Genomic DNA, 26,828 nt, shown 5'->3' on the forward strand with positions numbered 1-26,828 from the left:
CTCACACAGTCGGACGCAGACTCACACGGGCAGCCCTGCACCAGTCCAGCAGCAGTGCATCATGAGTCCCGATCAGTGTATTCACAGACGACAGAGTTAAACTAAAGGCAAAACAAGCTTTTTTTAATGGATTAGATCTCAGACCACCTGAAGGGTTAGATCTCTGGAGGGGGGTGGGTGGGGTGTTGATGGTACATTAGGCCTGAAGGGTAAGTTATTATCTCTGGAGGGGGGTGGGGTGTTGATGGTACATTAGGCTAGAAGATGCTACAAAGTGATACTTTGTTAAATAACTATGGCTGTTCAGTCTTAAATAACTTTGGCTGTGGAGTCTTACACTCTTAGAAAAAAACGAGTGGGTTATTCAGCTCTCCCTGTAGAAGAACCCTTTGAATAACCCTTTTTGGTTGCCGGTATAACTTTTTTGGTTCCAAGTAGAATCCTTTAGGGTTCTGGAACCCTTTTGGAACCTTTTTTCCCTAAGAGTGTACCAAACCACATGGTTGATGGGGAACCATGAGCTATTATCATTTATTTTAACCTACTAGATAAAACAATATATATATATATATATATTTAACTAGGCAAGTCAATTAAGAACAAATTCCTATTTCCAATGACGGCCTACCAGGGAACAGTGGCTTAACTGCCTTGTTCAGGGGCAGAACGCCAGAATTTTTTACCTTGTCATCTCGGGGATTCGATCTTGCAACCTTTCTGTTACTAGTCCAACAACACTCTAACCACTGGGCTACCTGCTCTAACCACTAGGCAAACCTGTTCTAACCACTGGGCTACCTGCTCTAACCACTGGGCTACCTGCTCTAACCACTAGACTACCTGCTCTAACCACTAGGCTACCTGCTCTAACCACTAGGCTACCTGCTCTAACCACTAGGCTACCTGCTCTAACCACTAGGCTCTAACCACCGGGCTACCTGCTCTAACCACTAGGCTACCTGCTCTAACCACTAGGCTACCTGCCTCTAACCACTAGGCTACCTGCCTCTAACCACTAGGCTACCTGCCTCTAACCACTAGGCTACCTGCCTCTAACCACTAGGCTACCTGTTCTAACCACTAGGCTCTAACCACTAGGCTCTAACCACTAGGCTACCTGCTCTAACCACTAGGCTACCTGCTCTAACCACTGGGCTACCTGCTCTAACCACTAGGCTACCTGCTCTAACCACTGGGCTACCTGCTCTAACCACTAGGCTACCTGCCTCTAACCACTAGGCTCTAACCACTAGGCTACCTGCTCTAACCACTAGGCTACCTGCCTCTAACCACTAGGCTCTAACCACTAGACTACCTGCTCTAACCACTAGACTACCTGCTCTAACCACTAGACTACCTGCTCTAACCACTAGGCTACCTGCTCTAACCACTAGACTACCTGCTCTAACCACTAGGCTACCTGCTCTAACCACTAGGCTACCTGCTCTAACCACTAGGCTACCTGTTCTAACCACTAGGCTACCTGTTCTAACAACTAGGCTACCTGCCTCTAACCACTAGGCTACCTGCTCTAACCACTAGGCTACCTGCTCTAACCACTAGGCTACCTGCTCTAACCACTAGGCTACCTGCCTCTAACCACTAGGCTACCTGTTCTAACCACTAGGCTACCTGCCTCTAACCACTAGGCTACCTGCTCTAACCACTAGGATACCTGCCTCTAACCACTAGGCTACCTGCTCTAACCACTAGGCTACCTGCTAACTCAGGATGGCAACCAATAATTGTCCCACTCTCATTATACTGTCATTATAGACTCTCACCTCTCCTAAACAGGTGTTATACTCTGCTAGCCAGTACCTCTCCTAACCAGGTGTTCTACTCCGTTAGCCAGCACCTCTCCTAAACAGGTGTTCTACTCTGCTAGCCAGTACCTCTCCTAACCAGGTGTTCTACTCTGTTAGCCAGCACCTCTCCTAAACAGGTGTTCTACTCTGTTAGCCAGCACCTCTCCTAAACAGGTGTTCTACTCTGTTAGCCAGCACCTCTCCTAAACAGGTGTTCTACTCTGCTAGCCAGCACCTCTCCTAAACAGGTGTTCTACTCTGTTAGCCAGCACCTCTCCTAAACAGGTGTTCTACTCTGTTAGCCAGCACCTCTCCGAACCAGGTGTTCTACTCTGCTAGCCAGCACCTCTCCTAAACAGGTGTTCTACTCTGTTAGCCAGCACCTCTCCGAACCAGGTGTTCTACTCTGCTAGCCAGCACCTCTCCTAAACAGGTGTTCTACTCTGTTAGCCAGCACCTCTCCTAAACAGGTGTTCTACTCTGTTAGCCAGCACCTCTCCGAACCAGGTGTTCTACTCTGTTAGCCAGCACCTCTCCGAACCAGGTGTTCTACTCTGTTAGCCAGCACCTCTCCGAACCAGGTGTTCTACTCTGTTAGCCAGCACCTCTCCGAACCAGGTGTTCTACTCTGTTAGCCAGCACCTCTCCTAAACAGGTGTTCTACTCTGTTAGCCAACACCTCTCCTAAACAGGTGTTCTACTCTGTTAGCCAGCACCTCTCCTAAACAGGTGTTCTACTCTGCTAGCCAGCACCTCTCCTAAACAGGTGTTCTACTCTGTTAGCCAGCACCTCTCCTAAACAGGTGTTCTACTCTGTTAGCCAGCACCTCTCCGAACCAGGTGTTCTACTCTGCTAGCCAGCACCTCTCCTAAACAGGTGTTCTACTCTGTTAGCCAGCACCTCTCCGAACCAGGTGTTCTACTCTGCTAGCCAGCACCTCTCCTAAACAGGTGTTCTACTCTGTTAGCCAGCACCTCTCCTAAACAGGTGTTCTACTCTGTTAGCCAGCACCTCTCCGAACCAGGTGTTCTACTCTGTTAGCCAGCACCTCTCCGAACCAGGTGTTCTACTCTGTTAGCCAGCACCTCTCCTAAACAGGTGTTCTACTCTGTTAGCCAGCACCTCTCCGAACCAGGTGTTCTACTCTGCTAGCCAGCACCTCTCCTAAACAGGTGTTCTACTCTGTTAGCCAGCACCTCTCCGAACCAGGTGTTCTACTCTGCTAGCCAGCACCTCTCCTAAACAGGTGTTCTACTCTGTTAGCCAGCACCTCTCCTAAACAGGTGTTCTACTCTGTTAGCCAGCACCTCTCCGAACCAGGTGTTCTACTCTGTTAGCCAGCACCTCTCCGAACCAGGTGTTCTACTCTGTTAGCCAGCACCTCTCCTAAACAGGTGTTCTACTCTGTTAGCCAGCACCTCTCCGAACCAGGTGTTCTACTCTGTTAGCCAGCACCTCTCCGAACCAGGTGTTCTACTCTGTTAGCCAGCACCTCTCCGAACCAGGTGTTCTACTCTGTTAGCCAGCACCTCTCCTAAACAGGTGTTCTACTCTGTTAGCCAGCACCTCTCCGAACCAGGTGTTCTACTCTGCCAGCCAGCACCTCTCCTAACCAGGTGTTCTACTCTGTTAGCCAGCACCTCTCCGAACCAGGTGTTCTACTCTGTTAGCCAGCACCTCTCCTAACCAGGTGTTCTACTCTGTTAGCCAGCACCTCTCCGAACCAGGTGTTCTACTCTGTTAGCCAGCACCTCTCCTAAACAGTTGTGTGTTTCTTTCGCCTCTAGTTGGACGCTGTATACCATATGTATCCTGTACATACAACTAATAAAACTGTAAACTCATGTTAGTGAGCTGCCTCAGATAGTGTCTTGGTGAGCTTCTTCCCAGGTGGGGTTAGAGAGTTGGAACAAGAATAGTTTTCAACATGTTTGTGCCTTGGTGATTGGCACGTTTATCTGTTGTCACTGGCAACCGCTACCAACCACGGCTATGGTTAGTACTTCCCTGTCCTCTCTAAGGTCCTCTCCCTGCCTGTCCAGCTCCAGTCTAACCTCTCTGTCCTCTCTAAGGTCCTCTCCCTGACTGCTGGGAACAGGCCGTAACCTCAGAGGGAGAGGTCTACTACATCAACCACAAGAACAAAACCACCTCTTGGCTCGACCCGCGCCTCGACCCGCGCCTCGACCCGCGCCTCGACCCGCGCTACGGTGAGAAAACACTCACATCTCTCAATTATGTAATGGTCACCTCTCAGCCTGTTAGGTAACACTTTACACATTGGTTGTATTCTTGTCAAGTAACACTGCTATTACTTTAGTATTAACCTTTTGTTACATAGTATTCCTTTAGTACTCCTTTAGTACTCCTTTAGTACTCCTTTAGTACTCCTTTAGTACTCCTTTAGTATTCCTTTAGTACTCCTTTAGTATTCCTTTAGTATTCCTTTAGTACTCCTTTAGTACTCCTTTAGTACTCCTTTAGTATTCCTTTAGTACTCCTTTAGTATTCCTTTAATATTCCTTTAGTATTCCTTTAGTATTCCTTTAATATTCCTTTAGTATTCCTTTAGTACTCCTTTAGTATTCCTTTAGTACTCCTTTAGTACTCCTTTAGTACTCCTTTAGTATTCCTTTAGTATTCCTTTAGTACTCCTTTAGTACTCCTTTAGTATTCCTTTAGTATTCCTTTAGTACTCCTTTAGTACTCCTTTAGTACTCCTTTAGTACTCCTTTAGTATTCCTTTAGTATTCCTTTAGTACTCCTTTTGTATTCACGCTGGACTCAACCATGATTAAACTCACTTTAATTCAATAGCCAGTCACAGTTCATTTCCCTGTGAGACCATATTGTTCTGCCTGCAGTGACTAGTCAGACTATGACATCATCTTTCTAACCACATGTCAACATCCCCTCTTGGCCCACTGCTACTGCACGGCTTCACGGAGTCTGGGAGAGGAGCAGCACCAACAGCACGTTTTTACAGGGCCCCTTAAGCCATCTTCCAGTCATTTCCAATTGATTCACTGTATTGAAAGTCGTTGGGAGGAGTTTGGACAGCACACACAGCTCTCCGTATAGTCCAGAACTCAGACAGCGGCTACGTTTTAGTAGTTCAGTGTTAGGCCTACGTCGTTAGCCATTTCACTGTTTGAGCAAGAGCTGAGTTAGCCCTTAGCTAATCCTTGGGGCTGACTTAATGTGTGTGGTTGGAAGTGCTGCAGCCTGGTGGTGGCCTGGTGAGCTGATGACAGCCACAGGTGACTGTGGTGTGGGGCGTTCTCTCCAGCCATGGGATTTAGCTATATGGCGACAGTCACAGGAACGTGGGTTGCTGCTCAGTAGAGGTTGACACAGGAAGAGAACCCCTTCGGGTCGCGTGGGATTCTGGTAGGAATGGGAGTTATAGTTCTCGAGTCAAGTTTGGGACAGGATAGGACAGGATATGACAGGATCAACAGTCCACAGGAAGGCAGTACAGGAATAGTTATCAACATAGTTGTTTTGGGGTTGAAACATGTCACGTAGAGCATTTAATTAAGAAAACAGTTGTGTAGGGTTTAAAAAATAAATGAAATGAACGGTGATTCCCCTCCTTCTCCCTTCTGTTGGCTCATTCTTGTGCCTCGCTCCAGTTGTAGGCAGTCACTAGGCTACCTCAGACACCAACAGACGTCAGTGGGCTACATGATTAAGCCTCCAATAGAGGATGTTGCAACAACTTGTCGCAGCCAAGGAGCCGTTAGCATAGCTTCATTTGATGCAGTTGTCTTTGACAATGAAGGAACCAAGTACATGAGGGTCAAGGGACACGAGGCCTGCTGTGGCATAGCTGCTCTACTCCTAACAACTTTAACAACTTTAACAACAAGCAGTTTTTAACTGAACCCGTGTCATCTGAGGTGAAGAGTGAAATTAACATGGATTTACTTATGCAGTACTGCCACTTACATTCATGTTGTCAATGTTCATATGTGCTCAGGGGTCAGCTGTAGACTACAGTTTAATGTGCTCTGAGGTCAGCTGTAGACTATAGTTTAATGTGCTCAGGGGTCAGCTGTAGACTATAGTTTAATGTGCTCAGGGGTCAGCTGTAGACTATAGTTTAATGTGCTCAGGGGTCAGCTGTAGACTATAGTTTAATGTGCTCAGGGGTCAGCTGTAGACTACAGTTTAATGTGCTCAGGGGTCAGCTGTAGACTATAGTTTAATGTGCTCAGGGGTCAGCTGTAGACTATAGTTTAATGTGCTCAGGGGTCAGCTGTAGATTACAGTTTAATGTGCTCTGAGGTCAGCTGTAGACTACAGTTTAATGTGCTCAGGGGTCAGCTGTAGACTACAGTTTAATGTGCTCAGGGGTCAGCTGTAGACTATAGTTTAATGTGCTCAGGGGTCAGCTGTAGACTATAGTTTAATGTGCTCAGGGGTCAGCTGTAGACTATAGTTTAATGTGCTCTGAGGTCAGCTGTAGACTACAGTTTAATGTGCTCAGGGGTCAGCTGTAGATTACAGTTTAATGTGCTCAGGGGTCAGCTGTAGACTATAGTTTAATGTGCTCTGAGGTCAGCTGTAGACTACAGTTTAATGTGCTCAGGGGTCAGCTGTAGACTACAGTTTAATGTGCTCAGGGGTCAGCTGTAGACTACAGTTTAATGTGCTCAGGGGTCAGCTGTAGACTACAGTTTAATGTGCTCAGGGGTCAGCTGTAGACTACAGTTTAATGTGCTCAGGGGTCAGCTGTAGACTACAGTTTAATGTGCTCAGGGGTCAGCTGTAGACTATAGTTTAATGTGCTCAGGGGTCAGCTGTAGACTATAGTTTAATGTGCTCAGGGGTCAGCTGTAGACTACAGTTTAATGTGCTCAGGGGTCAGCTGTAGACTACAGTTTAATGTGCTCAGGGGTCAGCTGTAGACTATAGTTTAATGTGCTCAGGGGTCAGCTGTAGACTACAGTTTAATGTGCTCTGAGGTCAGCTGTAGACTACAGTTTAATGGCGGTGCTGATCAGACCATCCTGTTGGGGTCTCTGTCCTCGTCTTCCAGTCATCTATGTTTAGGTTATTTAGAATACCTTCTCATCCAGAGTGACTTAGGGCTACAGTCAGTGCATGTAACTAAGCTGGGTAAGAAAAGTACATGCAGGGAATTCGGAAAGTATTCAGACCCATTGACTTTTTCCACATTTTGTTACTTTACAGACTTATTCTAAAATGGATGAAAAAAAAGAATCCTCATCCATTTACACACCATACCCCATAATGACATCACAATACCCCATAATGACATCACAATACCCCATAATGACATCACAATACACCATAATGACATCACAATACCCCATAATGACATCACAATACACCATAATGACATCACAATACCCCATAATGACATCACAATACCCCATAATGACATCACAATACACCATAATGACAAAGCAAAAAACAGTGTTTTAGACATTTTTGCAAATGTATTAAAAATTCAAAACAGAAATACATTATTTACATAAGTATTCAGACCCTTTGCTTTGAAACTCAAAATTGAGCTCAGGAGCATCCTGTTTCCATTGATCATCTTTAAGATTTTCTACAACTTGAGTTCACCTGTGGTTAAATAAATTGATTGGACATGATTTGGAGAGGCACACACCTGTCTATATAAGGTCCCACAGTTGACAGTGCCTGTCAGAGCAAGAAGGGCCTTGGTCTGGGAGGTGACCAAGAACCCGATAGTCACTCTGACAGAGCTCCAGAATTCCTCTGTGGAGATGGGAGAACCTTCCAGAACGACAACCATCTCTGCAGCACTCCACCAATCAGGCCTTTATGGTAGAGTGGCCAGAAGGAATGGCAATCCTCAGTAAAAGGCACATGACAGCCCGCTTGGAGTTTGCCAAAAGGCACCTAAAGGACTCTCAGATGGTGAGAAACAAGATTCTGGTCTGATGAAACCAACATTGAACTCTTTGGCCTGAATGCCAAGAGTCACGTCTGGAGGAAACCTGACACCATTCCTACGGTGAAGCATGGTGGTGGCAGCACCATGCTGTGTGGATGTTTTTCAGCGGCAGGGACTGGGAGACTAGGTGCACCAAGCTTGTAGCGTCATACCCGAGGAGACTTGAGGCTGTAATCACTGCCAAAGGTGCTTCAACAAAATACAGAGTACATTTACCATGATATGTGTCTGTGTGTATATATATAAATGTCTAAAGACCTGTTTTTGCTTTGTCAATAAGGGGTTTTGTGTGTAGAATAAGGCTGTAACGTTTACCTTCTGAATGTATCCCAGTTGCGTATGGCATTACTGGAATTACTTTCAATACTCCTAAAAACAACTAAAAACACAATAGCCTACATATTTCTGCGAGCAAAAATGACCACAAGACAGGACAGGTGTGATTGAGTGATTTTTATCAGGAACGGACTAGATTATAGCACTGTTACGACAGGTCCCTCCTGAACCAGCTGGGACAGGTCCCTCCTGAACCAGGACAAGATGGGACAGGTCCCTCCTGAACCAGCTGGGACAGGTCCCTCCTGAACCAGCTGGGACAGGTCCCTCCTGAACCAGCTGGGACAGGTCCCTCCTGAACCAGGACAAGATGGGACAGGTCCCTCCTGAACCAGGACAAGATGGGACTGGTCCCTCTTGAACCAGCTGGTGTGAAGTTTCACTCTGCTACGTTCCCTCCAGCCAGGGCTTATCCCTCAGTGTGCCAGGAAGGGTCCCCTCCCCGTGAGTGTGTGTGTGTTTGTGGACGTGAGTGTGTGTGTTTGTGGACGTGAGTGTGTGTGTGTGTTTGTGGATGTGAGTGTGTGTGTGTTTGTGGACGTGAGTGTGTGTGTGTTTGTGGACGTGAGTGTGTGTGTGTTTGTGGACGTGTGTGTGTGTGTTTGTGGACGTTTGTGTGTGTGTGTGGACGTGTGTGTTTGTGGACGTGAGTGTGTGTGTGTGTTTGTGGACGTGAGTGTGTGTGTGTGTTTGTGGACGTGAGTGTGTGTGTGTGTTTGTGGACGTGAGTGTGTGTGTGTGGACGTGAGTGTGTGTGTGTGGACGTGTGTGTGTGTTTGTGGACGTGAGTGTGTGTGTTTGTGGACGTGTGTGTTTGTGGACGTGTGTGTGTGTGTGTTTGTGGACATGTGTGTGTGTGTGTTTGTGGACGTGTGTGTGTGTTTGTGGACTTGTGTGTTTGTGGACGTGTGTGTGTGTGTTTGTGGACGTGAGTGTGTGTGTGTGTGGACATGTGTGTGTGTGTGTTTGTGGACGTGAGTGTGTGTGTGTGTTTGTGGACGTGAGTGTGTGTGTGTGGACGTGAGTGTGTGTGTGTGGACGTGTGTGTGTGTTTGTGGACGTGAGTGTGTGTGTTTGTGGACGTGTGTGTTTGTGGACGTGTGTGTGTGTGTGTTTGTGGACATGTGTGTGTGTGTGTTTGTGGACGTGAGTGTGTGTTTGTGGACTTGTGTGTTTGTGGACGTGTGTGTGTGTGTTTGTGGACGTGAGTGTGTGTGTGTGTGGACATGTGTGTTTGTGGACGTGTGTGTGTGTGTTTGTGGAGGTGTGTGTGTGTGTTGACGTGTGTGTGTGTGTGTGTGTGTGTGTGTGTGTGTGTGTGTGTGTGTGTGTGTGTGTGTGTATCTTGTTAGTCTTACTATCCTTGTGGCGACCAGAACTCTTCACAATGATAACAAAACAACATTCTGACAAGTGGGGACATTTTACCCACAAGGCTATTTTAGGCTTAGGGGTTAGGTTTAGGGTTAAGGGTCAAGGGTTAGCGTTAGGGTTACAATTGGGGTCAGGGTTAAGGGTAACGGTTAGGATTTTGAATTGGAATGAATTGTTTGGTCCCCACAAGGATAGGAAAGTGTGTGTGTGGGTTCAGAGAGATGATGGGTCCTGCTCAAGTCACTGACTAATTAACTCGCCCCTTCATTACTGAGCCTGTTCGCTAGGGAAGCTCTGGCTCAGTACCTCGAGGAGACGCACCTTCATTACTGAGCCTGTTTGCTAGGGAAGCTCTGGCTCAGTACCTCGAGGAGACGCCCCTTCATTACTGAGCCTGTTCGCTAGGGAGGCTCTGGCTCAGTACCTCGAGGAGACGCCCCTTCATTACTGAGCCTGTTTGCTAGGGAAGCTCTGGCTCAGTACCTCGAGGAGACGTCCCTTCATTACTGAGCCTGTTCGCTAGGGAAGCTCTGGCTCAGTACCTCGAGGAGACGTCCCTTCTTTTACTGAGCCTGTTCGCTAGGGAAGCTCTGGCTCAGTACCTCGAGGAGACGTCCCTTCATTACTGAGCCTGTTCGCTAGGGAAGCTCTGGCTCAGTACCTCGAGGAGACGCCCCTTCATTACTGAGCCTGTTCGCTAGGGAAGCTCACCCGGGAACACAGACTAGGGTTGGGCGCTGTTTGTTTGACACATCTTAGATTTCTCATAGTTATAAACAGTGGTGTAGCACGTACCCCCTCAGCCCTCACGAGACAGGGGTACCCTGTTTTAATTTTTTAAACAGTATTGAAAGTCATTCCGTTAGTATTTTGAAATACCCCATATACGATATGTCTCCCTGTCTCTCTCTGCCTAACACACAATACACACACAACACAGCCTGTTGTCTTGTTTAATTGTTGCATTATAGTTATCCAAACCACAGCAGGGCGCTCAGTTTGCCAGAGTATTTTTGTGCATGTAAATATGTGATCAAGGACAAGAAGGGAAAAACACACACACACACAGAGAGAGAGAGAGAGTAAGAGAGAGTGAGAGTGAGAGAGAGAGTGAGAGAGAGAGAGAGAGAGAGGTGGGGGAGGGAGAGTAGGAGGAAGGAGGGGGGCAGCTGGGTAGGGGAAGCGGCTCAGATGGGTTAAGCTCTTTGAAGATTTATAAGTCTTGAATGCAGCAGCCTGGTGGGCCCTGAGTCAGAGATGGAATGAGAGAGGGAGGGAGAGGGAGAGAGGGATGGGGAGGAGGAGAGGGAGGGAGGGAGTGGGAGAGAGAGAGAGAGGGAGAGAGAGAGAGAGAGGGAGGGAGAGAGGGAGGGAGGGAGAGAGAGAGAGGGAGGGAGAGAGGGAGGGAGGGAGAGAGAGGGAGAGAGAGGGATGGGGAGAGGGAGAGAGGGATGGGGAGGGGGAGAGAGAGGGAGGGAGGGAGGGAGGGAGGGGAGTGGGAGAGAGAGAGAGGGAGAGAGAGAGAGAGGGAGGGAGGGAGAGAGGGAGGGAGAGGGAGGGAGAGAGAGGGAGAGAGAGAGGGAGAGAGGGATGGGGAGGGGGAGAGGGAGGGAGGGAGGGGAGGGAGGGAGGGAGGGAGGGAGAGAGAGAGAGAGAGAGAGAGGGGGAGGGAGGGAGGGAGGGAGGGAGAGAGGGAGGGAGAGAGAGAGGGAGGGAGAGAGGGAGGGAGGGGGAGAGAGAGAGAGAGAGAGAGAGAGAGAGAGAGAGGGAGAGAGAGAGGGAGGGAGAGAGGGAGGGAGAGAGGGAGGGAGAGAGAGAGGGAGGGAGAGAGGGAGGGAGAGAGAGAGATAGAGAGAGGGAGTTTCAATCTGTGCAGCAAGCAACAGGTTTTTTGTTTTCTAGTAGTGATATCTATAGTACAGTATTATTGCATTGGACAGTCAGTTCAACATCCACTAATCTCATTGTCTTATATTGTATGTAGTTTCAGGAAGGTGCTTTTGGAATGACTGGAATGAATGTTTTGCATCTGATTTGATTGAATGTATAAAAAACAGTGGCATTGCTTTTGTAATCCCTGTGTCTCTGTGTATTGTAATGGTTTTTCATTGCAGGCTATATGAGAGCTGTAGACTGTTGCACTGCTACGTAGGTCTGTCCAATCAGATGCCAGCTGTTTTGATAATGGAGGCTAATTTGAGCTCTGACAAGAAAAAGCAGCAGAGCTCCTTTAATAACTGAGGGCTGTAGTCGGTTGGGGCTGTCTCTACTCTCTTCTCCCCCTGTGTGAGGCCCCATCGCAGAGCAGGCCGGGAGGCAGGCAGGCTAGGGGGTTGAGCCATGAAAAAAACATACACACACCAAAGAATAAGTCAAAAATATCTTGGCGGCGGAGAGAAAATGTAGCAGTTTCAAGGCTAATATCCTGCAATTCTGCAAATCTCTACATTTTTGCCATGTAGCTGAGGGAAAATAGTAAATTTTTTGCAGCTAATTTCCTACAATTTGAAAGCTGGGAGATGCCGGGCAGGGAGAATGCCGGGCAGGGAGAATGCCGGGCAGGGAGAATGCCGGGCTGGGAGAATGCCGGGCTGGGAGAATGCCGGGGCTGGGAGAATGCCGGGCTGGGAGAATGCCGGGCTGGGAGAATGCCGGGCTGGGAGAATGCCGGGCTGGGAGAATGCCGGGCAGGGAGAATGCCGGGCTGGGAGAATGCCGGGCTGGGAGAATCCTGTGTTGTGTTCCCCTTTAAAATGAGAGGAGAAGGTGAGCAGAGAAAAAAAAGCTTGAGTGCTCTGGGTCTGGGTTCAGGAGGGACCTGTCTGGGTTCAGGAGGGACCTGTCTGGGTTCAGGAGGGACCTGTCTGGGTTCAGGAGGGACCTGTCTGGGTTCAGGAGGGACCTGTCTGGGTTCAGGAGGGACTTGTCTGGGTTCAGGAGGGACCTGTCTGGGTTCAGGAGGGACCTGTCTGGGTTCAGGAGGGACCTGTCTGGGTTCAGGAGGGACCTGTCTGGGTTCAGGAGGGACCTGTCTGGGTTCAGGAGGGACCTATCTGGGTTCAGGAGGGACCTATCTGGGTTCAGGAGGGACCTATCTGGGTTCAGGAGGGGACCTGTCTGGGTTCAGGAGGGACCTGTCTGGGTTCAGGAGGGACCTGTCTGGGTTCAGGAGGGACCTGTCTGGGTTCAGGAGGGACCTGTCTGGGTTCAGGAGGGACCTGTCTGGGTTCAGGAGGGACCTGTCTGGTTCAGGAGGGACCTGTCTGTGTTCAGGAGGGACCTGGCTGGGTTCAGAAGGGACCTGGCTGGGTTCAGAAGGGACCTGGCTGGGTTCAGAAGGGACCTGCCTGGGTTCAGAAGGACCTGGCTGGGGTTGGGTTCAGGAGGGACCTGTCTGGGTTCAGGAGGGACCTGTCTGGGTTCAGGAGGGACCTGCCTGGGTTCAGAAGGGACCTGCCTGGGTTCAGAAGGGACCTGTCTGGGTTCAGGAGGGACCTGTCTGGGTTCAGGAGGGACCTGTCTGGGTTCAGGAGGGACCTGTCTGGGTTCAGGAGGGACCTGGCTGGGGTTGGGTTCAGGAGGGACCTGCCTGGGTTCAGAAGGGACCTGCCTGGGTTCAGAAGGGACCTGCCTGGGTTCAGAAGGGACCTGCCTGGGTTCAGGAGGGACCTGCCTGGGTTCAGGAGGGACCTGCCTGGGTTCAGGAGGGACCTGCCTGGGTTCAGGAGGGACCTGCCTGGGTTCAGAAGGGACCTGCCTGGGTTCAGAAGGGACCTGGCTGGGGCTGGGTTCAGGAGGGACCTGCCTGGGTTCAGGAGGGACCTGCCTGGGTTCAGGAGGGACCTGCCTGGGTTCAGAAGGGACCTGCCTGGGTTCAGAAGGGACCTGCCTGGGTTCAGAAGGGACCTGCCTGGGTTCAGAAGGGGCCTGCCTGGGTTCAGAAGGGACCTGCCTGGGTTCAGAAGGGACCTGGCTGGGGCTGGGTTCAGGAGGGACCTGTCTGGGTTCAGGAGGGACCTGTCTGGGTTCAGGAGGGACCTGGCTGGGGCTGGGTTCAGGAGGGACCTGGCTGGATTCAGAAGGGACCTGCCTGGGTTCAGAAGGGACCTGCCTGGGTTCAGAAGGGACCTGCCTGGTTCAGGAGGGACCTGCCTGGGTTCAGGAGGGACCTGCCTGGGTTCAGGAGGGACCTGCCTGGGTTCAGGTGGGACCTGCCTGGGTTCAGGTGGGACCTGCCTGGGTTCAGAAGGGACCTGCCTGGGTTCAGAAGGGACCTGGCTGGGGCTGGGTTCAGGAGGGACCTGTCTGGGTTCAGAAGGGACCTGCCTGGGTTCAGGAGGGACCTGCCTGGGTTCAGGAGGGACCTGCCTGGGTTCAGAAGGGACCTGCCTGGGTTCAGAAGGGACCTGGCTGGGGCTGGGTTCAGGAGGGACCTGTCTGGGTTCAGGAGGGACCTGTCTGGGTTCAGAAGGGACCTGTCTGGGTTCAGGAGGGACCTGGCTGGGGCTGGGTTCAGGAGGGACCTGGCTGGATTCAGAAGGGACCTGCCTGGGTTCAGAAGGGACCTGCCTGGGTTCAGAAGGGACCTGCCTGGGTTCAGGAGGGACCTGCCTGGGTTCAGGAGGGACCTGCCTGGGTTCAGGAGGGACCTGCCTGGGTTCAGGAGGGACCTGCCTGGGTTCAGAAGGGACCTGCCTGGGTTCAGAAGGGACCTGGCTGGGGCTGGGTTCAGGAGGGACCTGTCTGGGTTCAGAAGGGACCTGCCTGGGTTCAGGAGGGACCTGCCTGGGTTCAGGAGGGACCTGCCTGGGTTCAGAAGGGACCTGCCTGGGTTCAGAAGGGACCTGCCTGGGTTCAGAAGGGACCTGCCTGGGTTCAGAAGGGACCTGCCTGGGTTCAGAAGGGACCTGTCTGGGTTCAGAAGGGACCTGTCTGGGTTCAGAAGGGACCTGCCTGGGTTCAGAAGGGACCTGCCTGGGTTCAGAAGGGACCTGGCTGGGGCTGGGTTCAGGAGGGACCTGGCTGGGGCTGGGTTCAGGAGGGACCTGTCTGGGTTCAGAAGGGACCTGCCTGGGTTCAGGAGGGACCTGCCTGGGTTCAGAAGGGACCTGCCTGGGTTCAGAAGGGACCTGGCTGGGGCTGGGTTCAGAAGGGACCTGGCTGGGGCTGGGTTCAGGAGGGACCTGTCTGGGTTCAGAAGGGACCTGCCTGGGTTCAGGAGGGACCTGCCTGGGTTCAGGAGGGACCTGCCTGGGTTCAGGAGGGACCTGCCTGGGTTCAGAAGGGACCTGCCTGGGTTCAGAAGGGACCTGCCTGGGTTCAGAAGGGACCTGCCTGGGTTCAGAAGGGACCTGCCTGGGTTCAGAAGGGACCTGTCTGGGTTCAGAAGGGACCTGCTGTCTGCTATCTCAGCACTGTGTGTTTTCTATTCTGTCTGCTATCTCAGCACTTCAGCACAGAAGTTGACACCTTGTTGGCAGCTGCTTGATGATGTCATGCTTGTCTCATCTTTTCCAGTGGCTGTGTGGGGCCAGCAGCAGAGTGACCGGCACATTTTCCTAAACACTTTCCATTATAGACCACTAAGGATCTTTTTTTTTTAAATAATAAGATGTATATTTTATTGACACATCAATTTGACAAATACACAGGCTTTCTTTTTTTATTCACAACATATATTTTCCATCGCAAATCCTCCTAAAAATATACACCTGCACTAATCTCAAATCAAATCTAATTCCCAAATGAGACTTGTGTTAGTGAGTACGGTTATATGCACACAATAATCAGATTTATTGTAAATTAGTCAAATTAATATAATAGTTTGATTTAAACATGTACAAGCTTTGCCAGAACGATTTCCCTAATGATTCTGAACATGGACACATCTGAAACCAGGCTACCTGATCCTGTTTACATGGACACATCTGAAACCAGGCTACCTGATCCTGTTTACATGGACACATCTGAAACCAGGCTACCTGATCCTGTTTACATGGACACATCTGAAACCAGGCTACCTGATCCTGTTTACATGGACACATCTGAAACCAGGCTACCTGATCCTGTTTACATGGACACATCTGAAATCAGGCTACCTGATCCGGTTGACATGGACACATCTGAAAACGTTCAACCACAGCGACCATGTTATTTTTTGGGAAGCATATTTTATTGTTAAACAATTGTTTATTGCTTGTGGCAAACTTTAAACGACACTTTTTATGGATATCTTTAAGAAATGGCTTTCTTCTTGCCACTCTTCCATAAAGGCCAGATTTGTGCAATATACGACTGATTGTTGTCCTATGGACAGAGTCTCCCACCTCAGCTGTAGATCTCTGCAGTTCATCCAGAGTGATCATGGGCCTCTTGGCTGCATCTCTGATCAGTCTTCTCCTTATATGAGCTGAAAGTTTAGAGGGACGGCCAGGTCTTGGTAGATTTGCAGTGGTCTGATACTCCTTCCATTTCAATATTATCGCTTGCACAGTGCTCCTTGGGATGTTTAAAGCTTGGGAAATCTTTTTGTATCCAAATGCGGCTTTAAACTTCTTCACAACAGTATCTCGGACCTGCCTGGTGTGTTCCTTGTTCTTCATGATGCTCTCTGCGCTTTTAACGGACCTCTGAGACTATCACAGTGCAGGTGCATTTATACGGAGACTTGATTACACACAGGTGGATTGTATTTATCATCATTAGTCATTTAGGTCAACATTGGATCATTCAGAGATCCTCACTGAACTTCTGGAGAGAGTTTGCTGCACTGAAAGTAAAGGGGCTGAATAATTTTGCACGCCCAATTTTTCAGTTTTTGATTTGTTAAAAAAATATCCAATAAATGTCGTTCCACTTTATGATTGTGTCCCACTTGTTGTTGATTCTTCACAAAAAAATACAGTTTTATATCTTTATGTTTGAAGCCTGAAATGTGGCAAAAGGTCGCAAAGTTCAAGGGGGCCGAATACTTTCGCAAGGCACTGTATCTTAGATGAATTCAAACTATTTTGAGGAAGTGTATTCTGGTTACGGCATCTCAAGAGGGACAAACATTACTATTTGCCTCTTTTTTTCTCATTTTTCAAGCCAAGGTCTTTTAAGGGAGTAGGCGAGGAACAGCCGTTCACTTCACCTAGATGAGTTCTGCCTAGCATGCAGGGGGGGTGGAGCCAGGCAGAGGGGGATTAGGACAGGGGGGTGGAGCCAGGCAGAGGGGGATTAGGACAGGGGGGTGGAGCCAGGCAGAGGGGGATTAGGAGAGGGTGGTGGAGCCAGGCAGAGGGGGATTAGGACAGGGAATGGGGAGCCAGGCAGAGGGGGATTAGGACAGGGGGAGGGGGCCAGAGGGGTTCTGCCTAGCATGCAGGCACCTTAAGAAAGCCAGCAGGCAGGGAAGAATGGGGAGGGACAGGACAGGGGGTGGGGGGAGCCAGGTAGAGGGGGATTAAGACCGGGGGAGGGGGGCCAGAAGGGTTCTGCCTAGCATGCAGGCACCTTAAGAAAGCCAGCAGGCAGGGAAGAATGGGGAGGGACAGGACAGGGGGTGGGGGGAGCCAGGTAGAGGGGGATTCAGACAGGGGGGGGGTTTAGGGCAGGGGAGGGGAAGCCAGGCAGAGGGGGATTAGGATAGGGGGGGGGGGGGGATTAGGACAGGAGGGGGGAGCCAGGCAGAGGGGGATTAGGACAGGGTGGGGGGGGGGCAGGCAGAGGGGGATTAGGACAGGGCTGGGGGCTTCTACACACACACTAGCCACCTTCTACACCCACACTAGCTACCTTCTACACCCACACTTTACACTGTCAGACACAGTGCTGGAGTTGGGGGTTTGGGTCATATCTGTTGATTTCTATAAACTGTTCTGGAAACGAGAGTCCCGTGCAGAAGTAGGAGTTAGTGAGTTTCATGTTGTAGTGTTATGACAATGATCGGACACAAGAGGTCAGTTTCACCTGACGATATACTCTTTTTTAAAAATTTTATTTCACCTTTATTTAACCAGGTAGGCTAGTTGAGAACACCTTTATTTAACCAGGTAGGCTAGTTGAGAACACCTTTATTTAACCAGGTAGGCTAGTTGAGAACACCTTTATTTAACCAGGTAGGCTAGTTGAGAACACCTTTATTTAACCAGGTAGGCAAGTTGAGACAAGTTCTCATTTACAATTGCGACCTGGCCAAGATAAAGCAAAGCAGTTAGACAGATACAACGACACAGAGTTACACATGGAGTAAAAACAAACATACAGTCAATAATACAGTAGAAACAAGTCTATATACAATGTGAGCAAATGAGGTGAGATAAGGGAGGTAAAGGCAAAAAAGGCCATGGTGGCAAAGTAAATACAATATAGCAAGTAAAACACTGGAATGGTAGTTTTGCAATGGAAGAATGTGCAAAGTAGAAATAAAAATAATGGGGTGCAAAGGAGCAAAATAAATAAATAAATAAAAATTAAATACAGTTGGGAAAGAGGTAGTTGTTTGGGCTAAATTATAGGTGGGCTATGTACAGGTGCAGTAATCTGTGAGCTGCTCTGACAGTTGGTGCTTAAAGCTAGTGAGGGAGATAAGTGTTTCCAGTTTCAGAGATTTTTGTAGTTCGTTCCAGTCATTGGCAGCAGAGAACTGGAAGGAGAGGCGGCCAAAGAAAGAATTGGTTTTGGGGGTGACTAGAGAGATATACCTGCTGGAGCGTGTGCTACAGGTGGGAGATGCTATGGTGACCAGCGAGCTGAGATAAGGGGGGACTTTACCTAGCAGGGTCTTGTAGATGACATGGAGCCAGTGGGTTTGGCGACGAGTATGAAGCGAGGGCCAGCCAATGAGAGCGTACAGGTCGCAATGGTGGGTAGTATATTGTGCTTTGGTGACAAAACGGATTGCACTGTGATAGACTGCATCCAATTTGTTGAGTAGGGTATTGGAGGCTATTTTGTAAATGACATCGCCAAAGTCGAGGATTGGTAGGATGGTCAGTTTTACAAGGGTATGTTTGGCAGCATGAGTGAAGGATGCTTTGTTGCAAAATGGGAAGCCAATTCTAGATTTAACTTTGGATTGGAGATGTTTGATATGGGTCTGGAAGGAGAGTTTACAGTTTAACCAGACACCTAAGTATTTGTAGTTGTCCACGTATTCTAAGTCAGAGCCGTCCAGAGTAGTGATGTTGGACAGGCGGGTAGGTGCAGGTAGCGATCGGTTGAAGAGCATGCATTTAGTTTTACTTGTATTTAAGAGCAATTGGAGGTCACGGAAGGAGAGTTGTATGGCATTGAAGCTTGCCTGGAAGGTTGTTAACACAGTGTCCAAAGAAGGGCCGGAAGTATACAGAATGGTGTCGTCTGCGTAGAGGTGGATCAGAGACTCACCAGCAGCAAGAGCGACCTCATTGATGTATACAGAGAAGAGAGTCGGTCCAAGAATTGAACCCTGTGGCACCCCCATAGAGACTGCCAGAGGTCCGGACAGCAGACCCTCCGATTTGACACACTGAACTCTATCAGAGAAGTAGTTGGTGAACCAGGCGAGGCAATCATTTGAGAAACCAAGACTGTTGAGTCTGCCGATGAGGATGTGGTGATTGACAGAGTCGAAAGCCTTGGCCAGGTCGATGAATACAGCTGCACAGTAATGTTTCTTATCGATGGCGGTTAAGATATCGTTTAGGACCTTGAGCGTGGCTGAGGTGCACCCATGACCAGCTCTGAAACCAGATTGCATAGCAGAGAAGGTATGGTGAGATTCGAAATGGTCGGTAATCTGTTTGTTGACTTGGCTTTCGAAGACCTTAGAAAGGCATGGTAGGATAGATATAGGTCTGTAGCAGTTTGGGTCAAGAGTGTCCCCCCCTTTGAAGAGGGGGATGACCGCAGCTGCTTTCCAATCTTTGAGAATCTCAGACAACACGAAAGAGAGGTTGAACAGGCTAGTAATAGGGGTGGCAACAATTTCGGCAGATAATTTTTAGAAAGAAAGGGTCCAGATTGTCTATCCCGGCTGATTTGTAGGGGTCCAGATTTTGCAGCTCTTTCAAAACATCAGCTGAATGGATTTGGGAGAAGGAGAAATGGGGAAGGCTTGGGCGAGTTGCTGTTGGGGGTGCAGTGCTGTTGACCGGGGTAGGAGTAGCCAGGTGGAAAGCATGGCCAGCCGTAGAAAAATGCTTCTTGAAATTCTCAATTATGGTGGATTTATCAGTGGTGACAGTGTTTCCTATCTTCAGTGCAGTGGGCAGCTGGGAGGAGGTGTTCTTATTCTCCATGGACTTTACAGTGTCCCAGAACTTTTTTGAGTTAGTGTTGCAGGAAGCAAATTTCTGCTTGAAAAAGCTAGCCTTGGCTTTTCTAACTGCCTGTGTATAATGGTTTCTAGCTTCCCTGAACAGCTGCATATCACGGGGGCTGTTCGATGCTAATGCAGAATGCCATAGGATGTTTTTCTGTTGGTTAAGGGCAGTCAGGTCTGGGGAGAACCAAGGGCTATATCTGTTCCTGGTTCTAAATTTCTTGAATGGGGCATGTTTATTTAAGATGGTTAGGAAGGCATTTAAAAAATATATCCAGGCATCCTCTACTGACAGGATGAGATCAATATCCTTCCAGGATACCCCGGCCAGGTCGATTAGAAAGGCCTGCTCGCAGAAGTGTTTTAGGGAGCGTTTGACAGTGATGAGTGGAGGTCGTTTGACCGCTGACCCATTACGGATGCAGGCAATGAGGCAGTGATCGCTGAGATCTTGGTTGAAGACAGCAGATGTGTATTTATAGGGGAAGTTGGTTAGGATGATATCTATGAGGGTGCCCGTGTTTAAGGCTTTGGGGAGGTACCTGGTAGGTTCATTGATAATTTGTGTGAGATTGAGGGCATCAAGTTTAGATTGTAGGATGGCTGGGGTGTTAAGCATGTTCCAGTTTAGGTCGCCTAGCAGCACGAACTCTGAAGATAGATGGGGGGCAATCAGTTCACATATGGTGTCCAGAGCACAGCTGGGGGCAGAGGGTGGTCTATAGCAGGCAGCAACGGTGAGAGACTTGTTTTTAGAGAGGTGGATTTTTTAAAGTAGAAGTTCAAATTGTTTGGGTACAGACCTGGATAGTAGGACAGAACTCTGCAGGCTATCTTTGCAGTAGATTGCAACACCGCCCCCTTTGGCAGTTCTATCTTGTCTGAAAATGTTGTAGTTATTTCTTTGTGAAATAATGAACCGCTATTTCTCTCTCTCTCCCCTCTGTAGGCCTGAACCAGCAGCGTATCACCCAGAGTGGTCCAAGCAAGCAGGGGGGCCAACTGCCCTCCAGTCCCGAGAGCAGAGGAGTCATGGGGGGCAGCAACCAGATGAGGCTCCAGCAGCTGCAGATGGAGAAGGAGAGGTTGAGACTTAAACACCAGGAGCTGCTCCGTACCAGACCACAGGTCAGTAGCCTGTCCCTGACCAGACCACAGGTCAGTAGCCTGTCCCTGACCAGTAGTATAGTATAGTGGTGTAGTATAGTATAATATAGTGGTATAGTATAATATAGTGGAATAGTATAGTGGCATAGTACAATATAGTATAGTGGTATAGTATAATATAGTGGTATATTATAGTGGCATAGTATAATAGAGTGGTATAGTATAGGGGAATAGTGTAATATAGTGGTATAGTATAGGGGAATAGTGTAATATAGTGGTATAGTATAGTGGTATAATATAGTGGTATAGTATAGGGGAATAGTATGATATAGTGGTATAGTATAGGGGAATAGTATAATATAGTGGTATAGTATAGTGGCATAGTATAATATAGTGGTATAGTGGAATAGTAAAATATAGTGGTATAGTATAGTGGTATAATATAGTGTAGTGGCATAGTACGATATAGTATAGTGGTATAGTATAATATAGTATAGTGGTAGGGAATAATATAGTATAGTGGTATAGTATAATATAGTATAGTGGTATAGTATAATATAGTATAGTGGTGTAGTAGCGTATAATTTAGTATAGTGGTATAGTATAATATAGTATACTGGTATAGTATAGTGGCATAGTATAATATAGTATAGTATAATATAGTATAGTGGTATAGTATAATATATAGTAGTAGCGTATAATATAGTATAGTGGTATAATATAATATAGCGGTATAGTAGAGGGGTATAGTATAATATAGTATAGTGGTATAGTATAATATAGTATAATATAGTACAGTATAATATGGTATAGAAACAGGAGATGGACTCCTGCCATACGGGCCATTCTGGTCCACTCTACAGAAACAGGAGATGGACTCCTGCCATTCGGGCCGTTCTGGTCCACTGTACAGAAACAGGAGATGGACTCCTGCCATACGGGCCGTTCTGGTCCACTCTACAGAAACAGGAGATGGACTCCTGCCATACGGGCCATTCTGGTCCACTCTACAGAAACAGGAGATGGACTCCTGCCATTCGGGCCGTTCTGGTCCACTGTACAGAAACAGGAGATGGACTCCTGCCATACGGGCCGTTCTGGTCCACTCTACAGAAACAGGAGATGGACTCCTGCCATACGGGCCGTTCTGGTCCACTGTACAGAAACAGGAGATGGACTCCTGCCATACGGGCCGTTCTGGTTCACTGTACAGAAACAGGAGATGGACTCCTGCCATACGGGCCGTTCTGGTCCACTGTACAGAAACAGGAGATGGACTCCTGCCCTACGGGCCGTTCTGGTCCACTGTACAGAAACAGGAGATGGACTCCTGCCATACGGGCCGTTCTGGTCCACTCTACAGAAACAGGAGATGGACTCCTGCCATACAGGCCGTTCTGGTCCACTCTACAGAAACAGGAGATGGACTCCTGCCATACGGGCCGTTCTGGTCCACTGTACAGAAACAGGAGATGGACTCCTGCCCTACGGGCCGTTCCGGTCCACTGTACAGAAACAGGAGATGGACTCCTGCCATACGGGCCGTTCTGGTCCACTGTACAGAAACAGGAGATGGACTCCTGCCATACGGGCCGTTCTGGTCCACTGTACAGAAACAGGAGATGGACTCCTGCCATACGGGCCGTTCTGGTCCACTCTACAGAAACAGGAGATGGACTCCTGCCATACGGGCCGTTCTGGTCCACTCTACAGAAACAGGAGATGGACTCCTGCCATACGGGCCGTTCTGGTCCACTGTACAGAAACAGGAGATGGACTCCTGCCATACGGGCCGTTCTGGTCCACTCTACAGGAACAGGAGATGGACTCCTGCCATACGGGCCGTTCTGGTCCACTGTACAGAAACAGGAGATGGACTCCTGCCATACGGGCCGTTCTGGTCCACTGTACAGAAACAGGAGATGGACTCCTGCCATACGGGCCGTTCTGGTCCACTGTACAGAAACAGGAGATGGACTCCTGCCCTACGGGCCGTTCTGGTCCACTGTACAGAAACAGGAGATGGACTCCGGCCCTATGGGCCGTTCTGGTCCACTCTACAGAAACAGGAGATGGACTCCTGCCATACGGGCCGTTCTGGTTCACTCTACAGAAACAGGAGATGGACTCCTGCCATACGGGCCGTTCTGGTCCACTGTACAGAAACAGGAGATGGACTCCTGCCCTACGGGCCGTTCTGGTTCACTGTACAGAAACAGGAGATGGACTCCTGCCCTACGGGCCGTTCTGGTTCACTGTACAGAAACAGGAGATGGACTCCTGCCCTACGGGCCGTTCTGGTCCACTGTACAGAAACAGGAGATTGACTCCTGCCCTACGGGCCGTTCTGGTCCACTGTACAGAAACAGGAGATGGACTCCTGCCCTACGGGCCGTTCTGGTTCACTCTACAGAAACAGGAGATGGACTCCTGCCCTACGGGCCGTTCTGGTCCACTGTACAGAAACAGGAGATGGACTCCTGCCATACGGGCCGTTCTGGTCCACTGTACAGAAACAGGAGATGGACTCCTGCCATACGGGCCGTTCTGGTCCACTGTACAGAAACAGGAGATGGACTCCTGCCCTATGGGCCGTTCTGGTTCACTGTACAGAAACAGGAGATGGACTCCTGCCCTATGGGCCGTTCTGGTTCACTGTACAGAAACAGGAGATGGACTCCTGCCCTACGGGCCGTTCTGGTTCACTGTACAGAAACAGGAGATGGACTCCTGCCCTACGGGCCGTTCTGGTCCACTGTACAGAAACAGGAGATGGACTCCTGCCATACGGGCCGTTCTGGTTCACTCTACAGAAACAGGAGATGGACTCCTGCCATACGGGCCGTTCTGGTTCACTGTACAGAAACAGGAGATGGACTCCTGCCATATGGGCCGTTCTGGTTCACTCTACAGAAACAGGAGATGGACTCCTGCCCTATGGGCCGTTCTGGTCCACTCTACAGAAACAGGAGATGGACTCCTGCCCTATGGGCCGTTCTGGTCCACTCTACAGAAACAGGAGATGGACTCCTGCCCTACGGGCCGTTCTGGTCCACTCTACAGAAACAGGAGATGGACTCCTGCCCTACGGGCCGTTCTGGTCCACTCTACAGAAACAGGAGATGGACTCCTGCCATACGGGCCGTTCTGGTCCACTCTACAGAAACAGGAGATGGACTCCTGCCATACGGGCCGTTCTGGTCCACTGTACAGAAACAGGAGATGGACTCCTGCCCTATGGGCCGTTCTGGTCCACTGTACAGAAACAGGAGATGGACTCCTGCCCTACGGGCCGTTCTGGTCCACTCTACAGAAACAGGAGATGGACTCCTGCCCTATGGGCCGTTCTGGTCCACTGTACAGAAACAGGAGATGGACTCCTGCCCTATGGGCCGTTCTGGTCCACTCTACAGAAACAGGAGATGGACTCCTGCCCTACGGGCCGTTCTGGTCCACTGTACAGAAACAGGAGATGGACTCCTGCCATACGGGCCGTTCTGGTTCACTGTACAGAAACAGGAGATGGACTCCTGCCATATGGGCCGTTCTGGTTCACTCTACAGAAACAGGAGATGGACTCCTGCCCTATGGGCCGTTCTGGTCCACTCTACAGAAACAGGAGATGGACTCCTGCCCTATGGGCCGTTCTGGTCCACTCTACAGAAACAGGAGATGGACTCCGGCCCTATGGGCCGTTCTGGTCCACTCTACAGAAACAGGAGATGGACTCCTGCCATACGGGCCGTTCTGGTTCACTCTACAGAAACAGGAGATGGACTCCTGCCATACGGGCCGTTCTGGTCCACTGTACAGAAACAGGAGATGGACTCCTGCCCTACGGGCCGTTCTGGTTCACTCTACAGAAACAGGAGATGGACTCCTGCCCTAGGGGCCGTTCTGGTCCACTCTACAGAAACAGGAGATGGACTCCTGCCATACGGGCCGTTCTGGTCCACTGTACAGAAACAGGAGATGGACTCCTGCCCTATGGGCCTTTCTGGTTCACTGTACAGAAACAGGAGATGGACTCCTGCCCTATGGGCCGTTCTGGTTCACTGTACAGAAACAGGAGATGGACTCCTGCCCTATGGGCCGTTCTGGTTCACTGTACAGAAACAGGAGATGGACTCCTGCCCTACGGGCCGTTCTGGTCCACTGTACAGAAACAGGAGATGGACTCCTGCCCTATGGGCCTTTCTGGTTCACTGTACAGAAACAGGAGATGGACTCCTGCCCTATGGGCCTTTCTGGTCCACTCTACAGAAACAGGAGATGGACTCCTGCCATACGGGCCGTTCTGGTCCACTGTACAGAAACAGGAGATGGACTCCTGCCCTATGGGCCGTTCTGGTCCACTGTACAGAAACAGGAGATGGACTCCTGCCCTACGGGCCGTTCTGGTCCACTCTACAGAAACAGGAGATGGACTCCTGCCCTATGGGCCGTTCTGGTCCACTGTACACGAAACAGGAGATGGACTCCTGCCCTATGGGCCGTTCTGGTCCACTCTACAGAAACAGGAGATGGACTCCTGCCCTACGGGCCGTTCTGGTCCACTGTACAGAAACAGGAGATGGACTCCTGCCATACGGGCCGTTCTGGTCCACTGTACAGAAACAGGAGATGGACTCCTGCCCTACGGGCCGTTCTGGTCCACTCTACAGAAACAGGAGATGGACTCCTGCCCTACGGGCCGTTCTGGTCCACTGTACAGAAACAGGAGATGGACTCCTGCCCTAGGGGCCGTTCTGGTCCACTGTACAGAAACAGGAGATGGACTCCTGCCCTACGGGCCGTTCTGGTCCACTGTACAGAAACAGGAGATGGACTCCTGCCCTACGGGCCGTTCTGGCTTGGACAAGGTTTCTTACTTGTTTCCTTGACTTCCACTAACACGTGCTGTGTGTGCTGTGTGTGCTGTGTGTTCATAGGAGCTGGCTTTGAGGACCCAACTACCTGTCAGTATGGAGCAGGACGGGGGGACTCCCAACCCTGTGTCGTCCCCTGGGATGGGCCAGGACGCCAGAACCATGACAACCAACAGCTCTGACCCATTCCTCAACAGGTACGCCTTATCAGTTGTTATGACAGCTTACCTCAACAGGTCTTAACATGTATCATAAGGAGAATTTATACAGTGTGCTGCATCTTTCCTCAACAGGTGTGTCTGTTTATCTGAGGGCCGGTTTCCCAGACACAGATTTAGCCTGACCCACTAGAAACACCTTTGTCTTCGCTACATCTATGTCTGGAAAAACCGGCTCAGAATGTTCTAGATATTCTTAACCCGGAAAAACACAGCTCAGAAAAAAGCATTAGTCATGATTTGTGTCATAGTGTTTGAAGTATTAGTAAATTGTTGTGGATGATATCATCCCTGTTTGAAGCGTGATTACCATAACCTAATGTGACCTGAGCAGGTAGGAAAAACTCTGGGTTCTGGGGTCTCTGCCTTTCTTACACACACACACACCCAACCGCATACACACACACACACACCCAACCGCATACACACACACACACACACACACACACACACACACACACACACACACACACACACACACACACACACACACACACACACACACACACACACACACACACACACACACACAGTGACTAGTGTGTGTGTGTGCCTAGTGCTGTGGTGGGGGGAGTTTGAGCCCCTGTGTGAGCTGCCTGAGAGGCATTTCTCTGAACTTAACCCCGTTCACATGGAAGTGACTCATTCAGAATAGAAGGGGGGGCTGTGCTAAGAGAGTGAGCCTGCACAATACCGACATCTGGTGGACATGATCGGTACTACATGACAGAGTTTTTAAACCCATAGGCTCAACATGGTGAGACTCGTTGGGCATCAGATTAGCCCAATTCCATGATAATGACACATTGAATGATAATCAGGAATTTCTATTGGAGAAGCAGTTACTAAATATATTTGTATTAAATCTTTAT

At 49.6% G+C, this 26,828-nt stretch overlaps 1 protein-coding gene across 1 annotated transcript in view; it reads left to right on the forward strand.

The window, feature by feature from the left end:
* yap1 (Yes1 associated transcriptional regulator) overlaps positions 1 to 26,828 on the forward strand; it is an 84,207-nt gene that overhangs the window by 42,176 nt on the left and 15,203 nt on the right. The window contains exons 4-6 of the mRNA XM_031791308.1: positions 3,882 to 4,019; positions 20,713 to 20,891; positions 25,802 to 25,935. Coding sequence (XP_031647168.1) covers positions 3,882 to 4,019; positions 20,713 to 20,891; positions 25,802 to 25,935 — 451 coding nt within the window. The remainder of the gene's footprint in view (positions 1 to 3,881; positions 4,020 to 20,712; positions 20,892 to 25,801; positions 25,936 to 26,828) is intronic.

This window comes from Oncorhynchus kisutch, linkage group LG15 (assembly GCF_002021735.2).
Source record: "Oncorhynchus kisutch isolate 150728-3 linkage group LG15, Okis_V2, whole genome shotgun sequence".
Taxonomy (NCBI): Eukaryota; Metazoa; Chordata; class Actinopteri; order Salmoniformes; family Salmonidae; genus Oncorhynchus; species Oncorhynchus kisutch.